Below are 14,692 nucleotides of genomic sequence, written 5' to 3'. Positions count from 1 at the left end.
AAATGTTAATTATAGTTAAATCCATGGCAACCAAGAGAACTTCATGTTTCAATTGTTTTGTACCTACCCCTTTTGAATCAATCACTCCAGGTTTTGCATTAAACTTCACTGTCTTCAATCGGGCACGTTCCTTTCTTTCCACCCTAAAGAAAATTGAAAATAAACACTTTATCACATGGCCAGACATTTACAATTAAGTTTCTTATTAAATGAGGAACATTTCTTCTTATCCTACAGCACAAATAAAATACATTCTAAAATATTTCTCTTCCTTTATTTAGAATAAAATGTCTTGGTATAATGTCTCTAAGCTACTAACATATCCCTTGAAATTTCTGTGTTACATGTACTGACAGTCACAGTATTTAGAAGGAACAAAGAGGTAAAAAACCAATATTTGTTATTTAGATGCCTGAATAAATCAATCAAAATCTACTGCAAGAAATCACACTCCACAGAGATGAACACTAAAAGTGGAGACTACGTAAATTTCTCTCCTCTCCTCATCTCTCCTCCCCCTTTCTTTTTGCTTTCTTTTTATTCCATTTCCTTTAATAACACTTGGGTATTTATCTTCACCTTAAAACCCAACATGTTATAGATAATCTTGAATTTTTCCTTTTCCCCAGTGTCCTTATCCTGTCATCTCTGCAGATGTCATTATTTTACCTGGCCCTGCATTCATTCATCAAACACTCGTTGAGTGCCTACCCTCTATCAAGCAAGGAGCTGGGGAACAAAGATAAACAGTTTAAAAAGCATGACTGCAATGAACACACAGTAATGCGCTCTTGGCAGGAACAGAGACATAAACAAAGACTGAGAATGCTGCATAGTAAGACTGCTGATAGCACTGTGGATGCATCTATCTCATTGGAGGGTGAAGAGGGGTGGAAAGCATTGGGGTGGGCTTCTTGGAGGAGGTGTAAATTTATGTGAGACTTGAAGGATGACAAAGAGTTGTCAGTAGGAAAAGTTCAAGGAGATTTTCTCAGAGAGGAGGAACAACATGTATGGTGACTGGAGGATATAAGCAAGCCAAAGATTGCAGGAAGATTCTGGTACAGGGTATATAGAGGATGAGGATGTGAGTCTGGAGAGGTGGTGGGGCCTCCTTATAAAGGGTATCCATCCATACTAAGAATTTGGGTTTTTTCCTTGGGGAATCCTCATGATTTATTAGAGGATATAACACAGCGAGGAGATGGAATAGATTAGCATTGTAAATAAAGGACCCTGGGGGAGGAGGAAGAAAGACTGGAGGAGGGAAGGGACAGCAGGAAGCAGGATACCTATTTAGAAGGTATGGTCATAATTCAGGCAAGAAATGATGACAAATGATAATGAGGTAGAGGAGAGGGAAGGGCTTGAGAAATATTTATAAAATAAAATTGGTAGGACTTGTGCCCGTTTGAAGGCTGGGGTTGAAAAAGAGGAAAAGAGAGGAATTTAAATATCTCCCCAATTTTTTTTTGAGCGTCTCCAGTTAGACATAATCATTCCTTCCTCCAATCCACACTAGCACTTATGTGGATCTCTACATCGGTAATATCTCCTGTTTCCTTGTATTTTGTTTATTTCACGTTGTACACACAAGGCTTTATGTTCCTTGAGGGCAAGCCCACATAGCACTCCACAGTGTATTACAGCAAGGCCTCGATAAATAACTATTGAACTAAAATAATATTCTTTGTATTGTTTTAACGTGACTTCTTGTTTAAATAGGACTAGCTTTAATTTCAAAAATGAAGAAAGAAAACAGAGAGGAAAAGATGTGAATCTATAGAAACAATGGTTTATGAAACCTGAGCTATTCATAGATCAATAATTAACAACACACTCCTTTTTAACTGAGAGCTCTTTTGTGTTTCCAGCTGAAACACAGTGAAGATCAGTGTTTCTATAGTTACAGAACAGAGTTTCAGAATATATTTATTTCAGCATGAGAGTAGAATATTTGAGTAGAAACAGCTGAGCAAAAGTTTAATCTAACCTCAGATATTAAAGCAATATTTTCTACTGAGAGCTCCTCCTCACGTCCAACAACAACAGTTGGTAGGAGAGCAAGGAAGACTTCAGATAAGGTAAGCTGCCAAGTGGGAAGATGCTCACTGAGAAAACGCCTGTTCCGACCTACTTCAGCTTTTCTTAGTTTCAATCCAAGTGCAAATGTTAATTCATAGGCATCTCTTTGAATCCTTCCAAAACTGCTGTCATAGCCCTGACTTTATCCTGGCCTCTTTGCGTCAACCAGCCTAATTATGGGAGACACTAGTTCGGTAGATGATGCCAAAATGACTGTAGCATGTAGAGAAGACATGGTTATTTGATTAGGCTGTGCAAACAAGCTCTGCATAAACCCACAGAACTCACACAGGCCCCAAATATACGTAATATTAGGCTGAACGCAGTAGTCTATTTTAAGAAGGCTTTGGACAGAGTATTCTAATCTTCCCCCCTGGTTTCTGAGTTCATTCTTTTCAGATTTCTTAAGAAATGTCCCTCCGAGGCCATTTTTAGTCATTCATCCCTTAAATCTTAGAAGAGTTGCAAAGAATGTTGTCAGATTTATGGATAGACAGACAGACACATGCATGCACACACACCTAATATTTGCTACAATTTATTATTAATCTTCAAACAGGCAATAGAAAAAGTAAAAAAAACAATTTTTAAAGCCTTGCCATATAGGTGACACGGGTTTGGTTCACTCATAAGGGAAAGTTGGGAAGTTTTGCTTTCTACTTGGGTTGAAGGTCTCATTAATAATGAGAATAATAATAATTGTATAAGTGGTGGCTAAGGTTTTAACATATAATTATTAATGAAAAATTCCTTCACATTCACGTCATCCCATTTGGTCCCTGCAATAATCAAGTGATAGAGGTATTATCGACTCTGTTTTGGGGCTGGGAAAGCTGAAACTTGAAGCTTGCCAAATTAGAAAGTGGTAGAAATAGGGCCTGAACATGTATCTGGTAACAGCTAACCTTAGTATCTATCCACATCCACTCAGTTTAGGAAACAGCATTCGAGGACCTTCTATGCTTCCCTTTCCCAATGGGAATTCTCAAAAAACATGAGATTTTGGATGTGTCATGTACAGGTTTAAGGCCAATAAAATTCCTTAGAAGTCTGGGCTGAGTTTTTCACAAATGATAGCCAGCCTCCATATTCCAAATGTCCTGAATTAAATAAACCATAACCGAATTCAAGCATATAGTCACTGAGATTATACTATATCAGAACAGGCTGACCTCAAAATTCAGAATACATTTGCTTTTAACGCTGAAATTCAGGTCAGCTAAATGCTTGTTTGCAACATTACATCACAAGTATTGACTTGATTTCTCTCTTCGGCAGTTTCTTTGCATTCACCGCAACCCCATCATGACTGTGCTTTCCTGTCACAGAGGCCCACTCTTGGGGTTCTCTGCAAACTTCTCTCCTTGGTAGCAGTGGCTGTGGCTTATCTTTTCTTCCTCATCTGCCTCATCCTCATCCTCTCTCCTAGTGCTTCTTGGGATGCACATGGATAGTTTCTTGTTGAAATAGGGCCCAAAATAATGCTGTGTTCTTTTGAGCACCAAAATCTGAAGAAAGGGAAATAGCCATTACTTGAGTATGCACAAAAGTATTAGAGGCTGTGCTAACCACTTTGCCAATATTATCTATAATCTGTACAGTGATCCAGGGCTTAAGATGGAGCTGGGTGTATAGTAGGTGCTTAATGAATCTTTGTTGAATGAATGAATGAATGAATGAATGAATGAAATAATCCTCAAGGATGCTACTAGTTCTTGACCTGGATGTGAAAACTAAGACTCAGAGAGTTCAAGTGACTTGCCCAATTGATCAAGTGTTTCTGATACAAAGTTGTTCACCATGTCATGACTTTTTCACTTCGTAAGAGTCTATATCAAAGTTTATAGCATTACCTTTTCTAACAATTTTACTAAGTATCCTTGGGCAGAAAGAGATATATTAAGGTCCACATATCTTTACCTAAGGAAATGGTGGACCACCTGTATAGAGAGACTGAATCTCTATAAGAAGTATTGCTTAACTTCTCTCATACTCGAGGCAAACAATTAATTAGATTGTTTAAGCAGAAATAATCCTCTCCGCCCTAGTTTGGTCACTGACCAAAATTCTGAAAATATAACTGGATGGCGAAATTTGAGCAATCAATTCTGACACCTAGTATCTCCAGAGAGTACCAAATGGTCATGCTTTAATGAGCCCAACTGTCTCCCTCTGCCCTCTCACCCATCTCCCATCTGGCATTTTCAGGTTCTGGCCAAACACATAATGAGTCAGGCTTGGAGCACTGACTGACGGTGGCAGCATCATTTGCTGCTGGGTGTACATTTGCCTGTGCCCCACAAGGCACTGTTGTAGGAAGAATGGAAATGCCATCCACATTAGTGGTCACGGGCTTTCTGTGAAGGCTAGGTGAGTAAGCCCTTATGCAACGCTAAGTGTAAGCTGTCATCCAAGAGCTCAGGTGACCAGTCACTGTGGGGTAATGAATAGAAACTTGGATTAAGAGACTGTAAAACAAATCCTAGCTTTGTCACTCACAAACTATGTGATCTCAGAGATTCTATGCTAAGAGCCCAGGTTTTGAAATCACGTAAGCCTGGGTTTGAATTCTGCATCTGCCATGTCAGCTCTGTGACTTAGGGCAGGTCGGTCAACCTCCTAGGATCTCAGGTTTCATGTTGGTAAAGTTAGAATATTAACACAGATTTCAAAACTTATGGTGAATGTTAAATGAGCTAATACAAGAAAATTGTTTAGCACAGTGCCTGATACATAGTAAGAACTCCTTAATTGGCAAGGGCTCCTAGTATACTGTCGGTGAGGTGGAAAGCCATCTGGTCTCGCTACCAGAGAGACCTGGGTTCAGTCAGTAGCTGGCTGTGCATCCTTGGGCAAGTTGCTTGACTTCTCTGACCCTCAGTTTCCTTATAAGGCTTTTGTGAAGATTAAATGAAACCGTGCATTTGAAAGCACCTGGCACAATACATAGTTGGTGCTATCATCAGATGGAATTCATCCCTCTGTCTGCTGCTCTTTCACTTCTCTTGATACCTGCTATGTTTGTGTCTTCCAAAAATTGTTTGTTGAAGCCCTAATCCCCAGTGTGGTGGTATTTGGAGATGGGGCCTTTGGGAGATAATTAGGTAGGAGGGTGGAGCCATCATGAATGGGATTGATGTCCTTATAGGAAGAGACAAGAGAGAAATGATCTCTCAGCCATGTGAGGATACAGCAGGAAGGCCATCTGTAAACCAGTAAGAGGACTCTCACTGGGAATCCAGTTGACTTTGAACTTCTCAGTCTCCAGAACTGTGAGAAATAAATGTCTATTTTTAAAGCCACCCAGCCTGTGAAATTTTGTCATGGCAGCCCGAGTTGATGAGGACAGTACCTTTATTTATGACATAGCCCTCATTGACCTAATCACAGTGTAGCTGTGCCATAGTTACATCTTGGTCCCACAAATATTGGGCTCCAGACAGTGACCAGATGACGGCACCTGGCACACAGATGCTGTTCAAGCAATGCTTGCTGAATTAAATTTTGTCAAGTCTTATGTTTGTAACTTTGGAAGGCAGGATTACATATAAGTTAACAGCATCAATTCTATAGCCTGGATTCAAATCCCACTTCTGCCACTTACTAGCTGGGCAATTTCAGGCAAGTTAATTAACCTCTCTATGCCTCAACCTCCTAATTTGTAAAATGAGAATAAAAATAATATCACTTCCTTTGTAGGGTTGTAATGAGGTTTAAATAAATTAATTTGTAAAGGGCTTAGAAGAGTGTCTAGCATGCTCTAGGAGTGTTTTGTTAAATAAAATTTATTCGCCATCATCAAAAAAAAGAGAGGAGGGCAATAATTTTCATACTCTTCACCTTGGTTTCATTGGGATGATTAAATGGAATCATCAACTGAGAAACATTTTTATAAAGGGTAAAGTCATACACTGATGTTATCCAGTATGACATTTTCCCAGACCAGCTCTACTAGATGCACTGTACTCAGAAAAGGGGTGGAGAGGAATTAAAGATTGAAAAAATAACCCCAATCTAATAGTAAATCATATATATACCAGCTACCATTTATTCTGGGCTGTAGTTTTAAGATGCTGAGTGTAGTGATAAATGAGAGTACCTCATTTAGAAGTAAAGCATTAAAGAGCAGGCCCAGGACAGGCTCACGACAGATTTTAAATTGCATTAAAATAAATGCATAAGAACTGTTCGTGGGTATGATGATAAGTGATTTTTTATTTCTTCTTTATACTTTTCTAAATTGTTCCACTTTTCTACAATGAAATGTGTTACTTTTATAAACATTTAAAACAACAATAATAACATTTTTTGAAAGACTTACAATCCTAAGGGAAACATTTGACAGAAATTCATTTATGGCATGAACACACACACACACACACAACAGAGTTGGGGAAGCTACTGCCCCCTTCATGAGATAGATGTGAATAAGTATCAGTATTAGAGAGAGTAGACAAACTTCCTTTTCAGGCTGGCTGTAGCATGGTTGTTAAGATGGTTTTCATCCAAAATAGGAGAGATAGCCAACGTAAGGGAATTAAGAGATACAAACTTCCAGTTATAAAATAAATAAGTCATAAGGATGTAATGTACATATAGGCAATCATATTGGGAATACAGTCAATAATGTTCTAATAACTTTGTATGGTGACAGATGGTAACTAGACTTGTGATGGTGATTTCGTAATGTATATAAACATTGAATCATTATGATGTACGCCTGAAACTAATGGGTCATTGTATGTCAGTTATACTTCAACAACAATAAAAATAGAATGATCACCAGCAGATGAAAAATTACGTCAAGAGGAATAGCACCTAGAATATTCCTTAGGGAGAAAATGATGCACAATTGAACAAATGTAGGACCATTGACACGATTGACTAGTATCACAGAACCTCAGGATTGGAAAAGGCCTGAAAATCATAGTTCTACTCTCCCATCCAAAGCTTGAATTCCTTTTATAAATTTCCCAACATTGGATCTTCTATTGTCAGAATCACCTGGAGGCACTTACAAACAAATACAGACTTCCAGGACGCACCCCAGACAGAATCTTAGTGTGTGTGTCTCTGTGTAAGGTGGGGGGGAGGGGTGTCAGAGAAGGACAGAGTGGGCATATCTAACTAAGTTTTTATAATGTTTCCTTTGCATGAAAACCATTGTTCTAGTCCACTATCATCCCAGGTCATCCATTCCATCTCTACGCAGTTCCAACTAGTAAAAGAACTTCTTTAAAATGAGCTGAAATCTATTCCCACATAGCTTCTCTTTCTCCACTCCATTTCCACCCTTGGAGTCATATTCAACAAGATGACTCCTTGTCCTTAGCTTAGTAAATAGTCTAGTTTATTTGATTTTCACCTGGCCTTTTTATAAAATTATCTGGTAAATTTGGAACATTTGAGATAACCCCTGTGAGCGTTGAAGTCAACATACAAGCTTATGAGCATAATCTTGAACATGTGAACGCTGGTGAAAGTTTTAGGACGGCAGTGTGAGCAGATCTTCTTTCTTCTGCTCTGCTTTATCACAGCCACCAGTTTTGGTAAAACTTTAATATGAGGAGAGTGAGAATATTTAATTCATGTCACCTGGCATCACTGGCCATTTCCCTGCAGATTGACTATCCCACTCAAGTAGATATTTTGTGAACACAGTTTGCCACATCTTCATCTTCCCTCATCTCCACTCTCTGGGTGGCTGAAAAGCAAATACCCTGCAGTAGCAAAGGCAAAGGCGTTCTTACCTCCGTTTGCTGGGGATGACTCCCATCTCCTCACTGTCTCCCTCCAGGGTGACTCTCCTGGCTTGCCACCACTCATCATCAGAGGCGTTGATAACATGGAGAATATCTCCATATTTAAAACTAAGTCCTTGACTTGGCAGCCCACTGTCCTTGCTCTTGTCATAGTCAAACATGGCTCTGGAGGAAATGACAAGAGAGAACTTCATTAGGAATCCCTGGCAGCACGGATTTAGGATTCACCATTTTGATTATTCACTCTCACCCTGAGAACCCACTGTTCATTTGATGCCATCTCCCTAGACTAACTCCCAGAATCAGAGTCCACATTCCCACTGTCTTGGTCACAAATAGAGGTTACTTCTTACTTCTCCTTGAAGGTTTCAGAGGCAGCCTATAGACCCCTAAAACTGGGGTACTGCTTCTTTTCTGGGAGACCATTACATGTGACAAGGTGCTAACCGGAGATAGTAAGGCAGTTTAGTACCTAAGTGTAACTTTTTTCCCTCCCACTACAATCAAATTTTAAAAATCACTAAAAGGAAGAAAATAATGAAGAGAACACAGACATATTTCTGAATGAAGTATTTTGTGTTATAAACAAATCCTCTTACTTGTATCCGTCTGTAGAACTCTTTCCTTTATAATAGGGGAAAAATGGTAACAAATGTCCATCCACAGGGGACTGTAACCATTCCACCCACTGGAATATTGGAGCATCACTGAAATTGGATGGTTGCGGAGGGTAAGATAATGACATGAATAAATGTCATTTCAAAACGCAATAATGAAAATATATACACTTATGTTTATGTGTGTGTATATATAGATTAGATTGAAATTATATAAAGACAGATCTTTTTGCTTCCCTAGAATGCTGAACTTATCTCATCATTGCATTTATCATTCTGAATTGTAATTCTTGCTTTATGCATCATGTTTCCCCCACTAAAAAGCATTTGCTGAGCCTTTGCTGAGCCCAACACACTGTAATATGTGTGACTGGTGGAGTGAGAGAGTTGGAAGCAGAATTAAAATGACTCCTGAGACCTTAGTAACTAGCTGCTGCCTTAAGAAACTGACAATTTGTCTCAAATCCTATATTGTCCGCCCCTTCCCATATGCCCCCCCCGACAAACCATCGCCACACACAGATAGCATTTGACGCGATTTCTCTGGAAAGGCAGATTTTGCCACCTCCCTTTTTATTCCCCTTTGATTCCATTCTAAGAATTTCTTTAGAGTGTAACTACTATGCGTGCAAAACTGGCTAGATCTGGGGAACAGATTTGCTAAAATCACTGAGGACCAAGCGTGGCTCTTTTCCTTTCTTTCTTCTTCTTCTTTTTTTTTTTTATCATGAAAGAAATGTCACATCTGCTGTCATGGCAACCAAAAAGAGCTGAAGACAGCATCTTGAGCTCTCAAATACTGCAGGAAAAGTTGAATGACTTGCAACACGGCCCCCTCTTCTATTAACTCTGTCCCCAAGTGATGGGATATAGGGAGAGTTTCTCGGTCTCAGCTCCCGGAATGATTCATTCCCAACTTGACCATCTACATCTTCCATACAAAAGGCTTCAGCAAAACCCCAGCCAGGAAAAGGGGGCTGAGAGGGCGGAGTCCCACTCCTGATGCTGTCAATTCTCTGTCTGGGTGATGTGACATAAATTAACAAACATTCCTGAGCCACAGGTTTTTAAATGCAAAATTAACTCAATAACTATATTCATATGGAGCTGCTGTGAACATTGATAAAGCAACGCATATGAAACACCCAGCCACAGTAGGCATAGTATAGTGGTTAAGCATCTAGATTTTGGGGGGCCAACCTGGTGGCATAGTGGTTAAGTCTGCATGCTCAACTTCTGTGGCCCAGCGTTCTCAGGTTCGGATCCCAGGTGCAGACCTAGCACTGATTGTTAAGCCCCGCTGTGGTGGCATCCCACATACATAAAATAGAGGAAGATTGGCACACAGGTTAGCTCAGGGCCAATCTTCCTCACAAAAAAAAAAAGAAAAAGGAAAAAGAATATAGACTCAGGGGTGACACTGTTAGGGCCACATCCTGGTCCTGCTACTTCTTACTAGTCATATAGCTGGTTACCCAGGCAAGTTACTTAACCTTTCTTAGGTCTCAGTTCCCTCATTTATAACATAGTGATGATGATAACAGCACCTCCATGATGGAATTGTTATATGGATGAAACATTACATTAGGTAATACACGTAAAGCAAGCACAACAGTCAGGACCTGTGAACTGTTGCGTTATTATTATTATTATCTTTCCTTTCGAGTGTATACTCATAAAAATTCTTTCTACAGATTCTACTTTGTGTGAAAAAGAGTTAACATTGCAATCCTGAGACTGCTGTCCTTAAAAAGGTCTATTTGCAGGGCCAGTCCAGTGGTGCAGTGGTTAAGTTTGCACATTCTGATTCTTGGCGGCCTGGGGTTCGCCAGTTTGGATCCTGGGTGTGGACATGGCACCACTTGGCAAAATTCATGCTGTGGTAGGCATCCCATGTATAAAGTAGAGGAAGATGGGCACGATGTTAGCTCAGGGCCAGCCTTCCTTAGCAAAAAGAGGAGGATTGGCAGTAGTTAGCTCAGGGCTAATCTTCCTCAGCAAAAAGAGGTCTATTTGCAAGGATGGCCCTTGGCTGATATCCGGGAACTTAGATTTTGGGATTTCTCACTATTTCCTATTAAGAACAGCTCACTGGGCCTAAACTGCATAAACAATATCATTCATGCTAAACACTTCCTTTTCTTCTGGGAGTCTGGCATTACAGGACATGCCAGGCAGACAGTGCCTGTGTGAACAGCCCCCAGTAAAAACCCTGGACCCTGAGTCTCTAATGGGCTCCTCTGGTAGACTACATTTCATACCTGTGTCAGACTATTGCTGGAAGAACTGGGGTGACTCCGCTGGGAGAGGACTCTTGGAAGCTCGCACCCAGTTGCCTCTGGACTTTGCCCCATGTTCCTTTCCTTTGCTGATTTTTCTTGTATCCTTTTGCTACAATCAGTCATATTCTTGAATGTGACTATGCCGAGTCCCATGAGCCTTCCTGGTGAATCACTGACCCTGGGAATCGTCTTGCGGACCCCTCAACACACTCTATAGGTTGTAAAGCATGTTCACATACACTGCCTCACCTGTGACTCAGTCCACTCCTACAAAGAAAGTACGATGGATATAGTGTGATCCTCTTTTTACAGACGAGGGACACACCTAATGAGGCCCGCTGACTAATCCCAGCATACAGGGCTTAGGGGCAGCAACCTCCGGCTCGAACTTGGGTCTCCTAATCCCGAGTCCTAGTTCAGTGCTCTTTACCTTATTGCCCGCCCCTCAAACTGTGAGGTGGTGGAGGCGGTGACAAGGTGGCAAGGATGATAACCACAATGGCAACCACTACTTATTCCCATATAGGGGCCTGGCACTTTGGTTCATTGTCTTATTTGACATCATTACAACCCTAAAGGTAAACATTAGTATCCTTGTTTTATAGCTGAAGGAAGGAGGCTCAAGATGCTAAGGGACCTAACTCAGTCACACATCCACGTGGGGTAGAGACTGAATCTAGAATAAAGTCGGTCGGACTCCAGAATCCACATTCTTGGCCATTTCATTCGGCAGGCTCAATTTCCCAGCCTGTTGCCCTCTGGCCACGTTCAGGATTTAGCAGTGTCGGAACTTTTAATCTTCCTTTCAGCGCTGACCGCCTCTTCCCTTCCAGATCCCTGAAGTTCCCTTACTGGTCTGTTCCTGTCCCAGTATTTCTTATCCTGAAAGTCCTTGAACCTCTGGTTTGGCTCTAGGCTCCTTCCAGATGTAAAGTGTGGGGAATGGAGATAGAAAAGCCATCAGGAAAGCTGGCAGGTGGTAGTCAATAGGGTTTGCAAGTTTCTAACTGTGTGATCTTAAACAAGTTACTTAACCTCTCTAGGCTTCAAGTTTTCTTAACCGTAAAACTGGCATAATAATAGCACCAGCTACCTCAAAGAGTTGTGATGAGGATTAAATGAAATAATATATGTAATATATTGCAACACCAGGCTGGTGCTAGTGAGTACTCAATAAATGGTAGCTACTATTACTATTACAATTGTTATTCTGAAAAACCTACTGAGCTTTGAATCAGGGGATTTGGGTCCCAATTGTGCCTCTTTGTAGCTGTCTTGCGGACTGTGTATAAAGACATCTAAAACACCTTTCTATCCTCAGAACCCACTATAGCGCTGGCACAAAGTACATCCTCAACACAGGTTGTGGAAATGTTTCAGATGACCTTTCAAAGACCTACTTCCCTCAAGCGTCAGCATCCCCATGTGTAAGGGAGAGGAGTATAGACTGTTCCTGAAGGTTCCCACCAGGTCAGACATTCATTCTACAGTGCTTCATTCTATTCCCAAGAGTCCTTGAGGGTAGGTTTCCCGCTTCTGCCTTCAGCAATAGGTGTCCCCAGCAGCGGTCCAACAACATGTTCTTTTTTTTTTTTTTTTTTTAAACTTAAATTTTTTTTTTTAAAGATTTTATTTTTTCCTTTTTCTCCTCAAAGCCCCCCCGGTACATAGTTGTGTATTCTTCGTTGTGGGTCCTTCTAGTTGTGGCATGTGGGACGCTGCCTCAGCGTGGTTTGATGAGCAGTGCCATGTCCGCGCCCAGGATTCGAACCAACGAAACACTGGGCCGCCTGCAGCGGAGCGCGCGAACTTAACCACTCGGCCACGGGGCCAGCCCCCCAGCAACATGTTCTTTCCATGAGTTTTATTCATCTCAGATAATCTGCCCCTTTAGCCTTACACTGATCAGACTTGTCAGGTCCCTGAAAACAAGCAGCTGACACATTTCAACAGCTTCTGGCTCCTTTGGATACTAATGGATCCTCACGTCTGGGAAAAATGTTACAGTGCCCCATCCACCTAATTTAAAAAGCGATAAGTTGTTTTTAATTTGTTTTATGTGCTAATTCATCACAGCAACTTTTATAAAATGCCATTAAGACTCACACTTTCCACCCAGGGTGCTTTTAACAAGTCCATTAGACAAGTAGAATTAGACACGAATAACTCAACGACTCTCCCATCCCTCATGCCCCTCCTGCATTTCAACGTGTGGTGGCCCCTTGCCAACTGGGGAAGTCTAGTCAGGAAGGAGTGAAGCAGCTGCTCATCTTCAAGGGCTGTGCAACATGCTGTGAGATACCTGAATACCTCACTGAAACTGTGCGTATGAAATGCCCCACAACACGCTAAAGACTTTATATTCATTGTCTCACTCTGTTTACTGCGTAGGCAAGACAGCATATGGGTTATAGGCCAAGTCTTGGAGAGAGAAGAGACTTACACTTAAGTACCAACTCTGCCACTCCTAGTTGTGAATTCTGGGCCTGTTAATCTCTTAGAGACCTGTTAACCATAGATGACCATTTCCTCATCTATGAAATGCAGATAATGATAGCATTAACTCAAAAGAAGGCTACGGAGATACAAGGAGATGATGCATGCAAAGTGCCCAAGACTAACATAGAAGAAATTTCACTTTGTTATTATTTCTGATAATAATCCTGCTATGTAAGCATTTTTGATCTCATAAAGGAAATGAGACTGAAAGAGTTGAAATGGAAAAAGCTAATAAGTGGTAGAACTAGGATTCAAATATAGACGGACATGTCTGAATCAAAAGCCCATGCTCCTGACTGTAGAATTCAGCTTGGAATTCCTGATAAGGAGTGTTGTACTTAGACTTCTTCCCCAAGGATTTCATGATTTTATGATCACATTTACAATGACATCATGGACTAGACTTCAGGAAAAAGGCATGAGTAGTTTATTGAGTGCACATTCGTTCTCACAACTGCCCTGCAATGCTTATATTAACTTTGTACTGCAGATGAGAAAATGCAGACTCGGATAATTTAAACAACATGCCAGTGTCACACCAGCTATCAAGCGGCCAGGCAGGACTCAACTCAAAACCTGTCTGCCTCCAAGGCCTGTGAACTTTCTGCTAAATCATCCCTTGTATTGTTTTTGCAAGCAACTCTCTCCAACCAAAAACACCCACATTCTCTACTGAGCTTAGATTACAGTAATATTTAATAATCATGGACTATAATGATATAGGTGTTTTCCCTGTTGGTCAGAGGATCGATTTTGGCTGAACCACTTTAAGACAAGTATAACAGAATAACGAGAGTGGAGAGAACTTCCAGTGACTGCACCATAAAGAAGAGGAAAAATTACTTCATGTGTCTCACGGTTATTAGGAATTTGGTAGGAGGAATAATCCTCTAATCTACTCTTCCCAAAGATTCCCCAGAACCTTCCCTTCCCACCTTCACCCCCAGGACCTGTGAATATGTTACTTTATATGGCAAAAGGGATTTGCAGATGTGATTAAGGTTAAGGGTCTTGAGATGTGGAGATTATCCTGGATTACCTGGGTGGGGCCAATCTAATCATATGAGTCCTTGAAGTGGAAGAGAAGGCAGAAGAATAGGTCAGAGAGATGGACAGGAGAAGGACTAGCTATCATTACTGGATTTGGAGATGGAGGAAGGCAATTTGTTATAGCAGCAATAGAAAATGAATAACAGAGGACGGGAGACAGCTGATCTCATAGAGGGCAGGGAGAAGACAAAGGACAGCAGTTTGCTCATCCTCTCAAAGATTCTTTGGAATAAAAACAACTACTCAAGAACAACAATAACAACCTACTGAGTGCCTGCTATTGGCCAGGCCATGGGCAAAGTGCCTTTTCTTTACATCATTTCATCTTATTGAATCCCTGTAAATGGCTTGAGATATAAATATGATTGCTTCTACTTTGTAGATAAAAGACTTAGGG

General features: G+C 40.9%; 1 protein-coding gene across 49 annotated transcripts in view; it reads right to left on the bottom strand.

Annotated features, from left to right (window-relative positions):
• Window positions 1-14,692, bottom strand: part of DLG2 (discs large MAGUK scaffold protein 2) — a 1,822,408-nt gene that overhangs the window by 61,835 nt on the left and 1,745,881 nt on the right. For all 49 annotated transcript variants that reach the window (XR_011541520.1, XR_011541519.1, XM_070625668.1 and 46 more), the window contains 2 exons: window positions 7,836-8,012; window positions 68-143 (listed from right to left, as the gene is read on the bottom strand). Coding sequence is in view for 47 of the 49 variants with exons in the window: in XM_070625668.1 (XP_070481769.1) it covers window positions 68-143; window positions 7,836-8,012 (253 nt within the window). In the remaining 2 variants the exon portion in view is untranslated. The remainder of the gene's footprint in view (window positions 1-67; window positions 144-7,835; window positions 8,013-14,692) is intronic.

This window comes from Equus przewalskii, chromosome 6 (genome assembly GCF_037783145.1).
Source record: "Equus przewalskii isolate Varuska chromosome 6, EquPr2, whole genome shotgun sequence".
Classification (NCBI taxonomy): Eukaryota; Metazoa; Chordata; class Mammalia; order Perissodactyla; family Equidae; genus Equus; species Equus przewalskii.
Note: the sequence above shows the minus strand (reverse complement) of the source record. Positions and strands in the feature narration are given on the sequence as shown.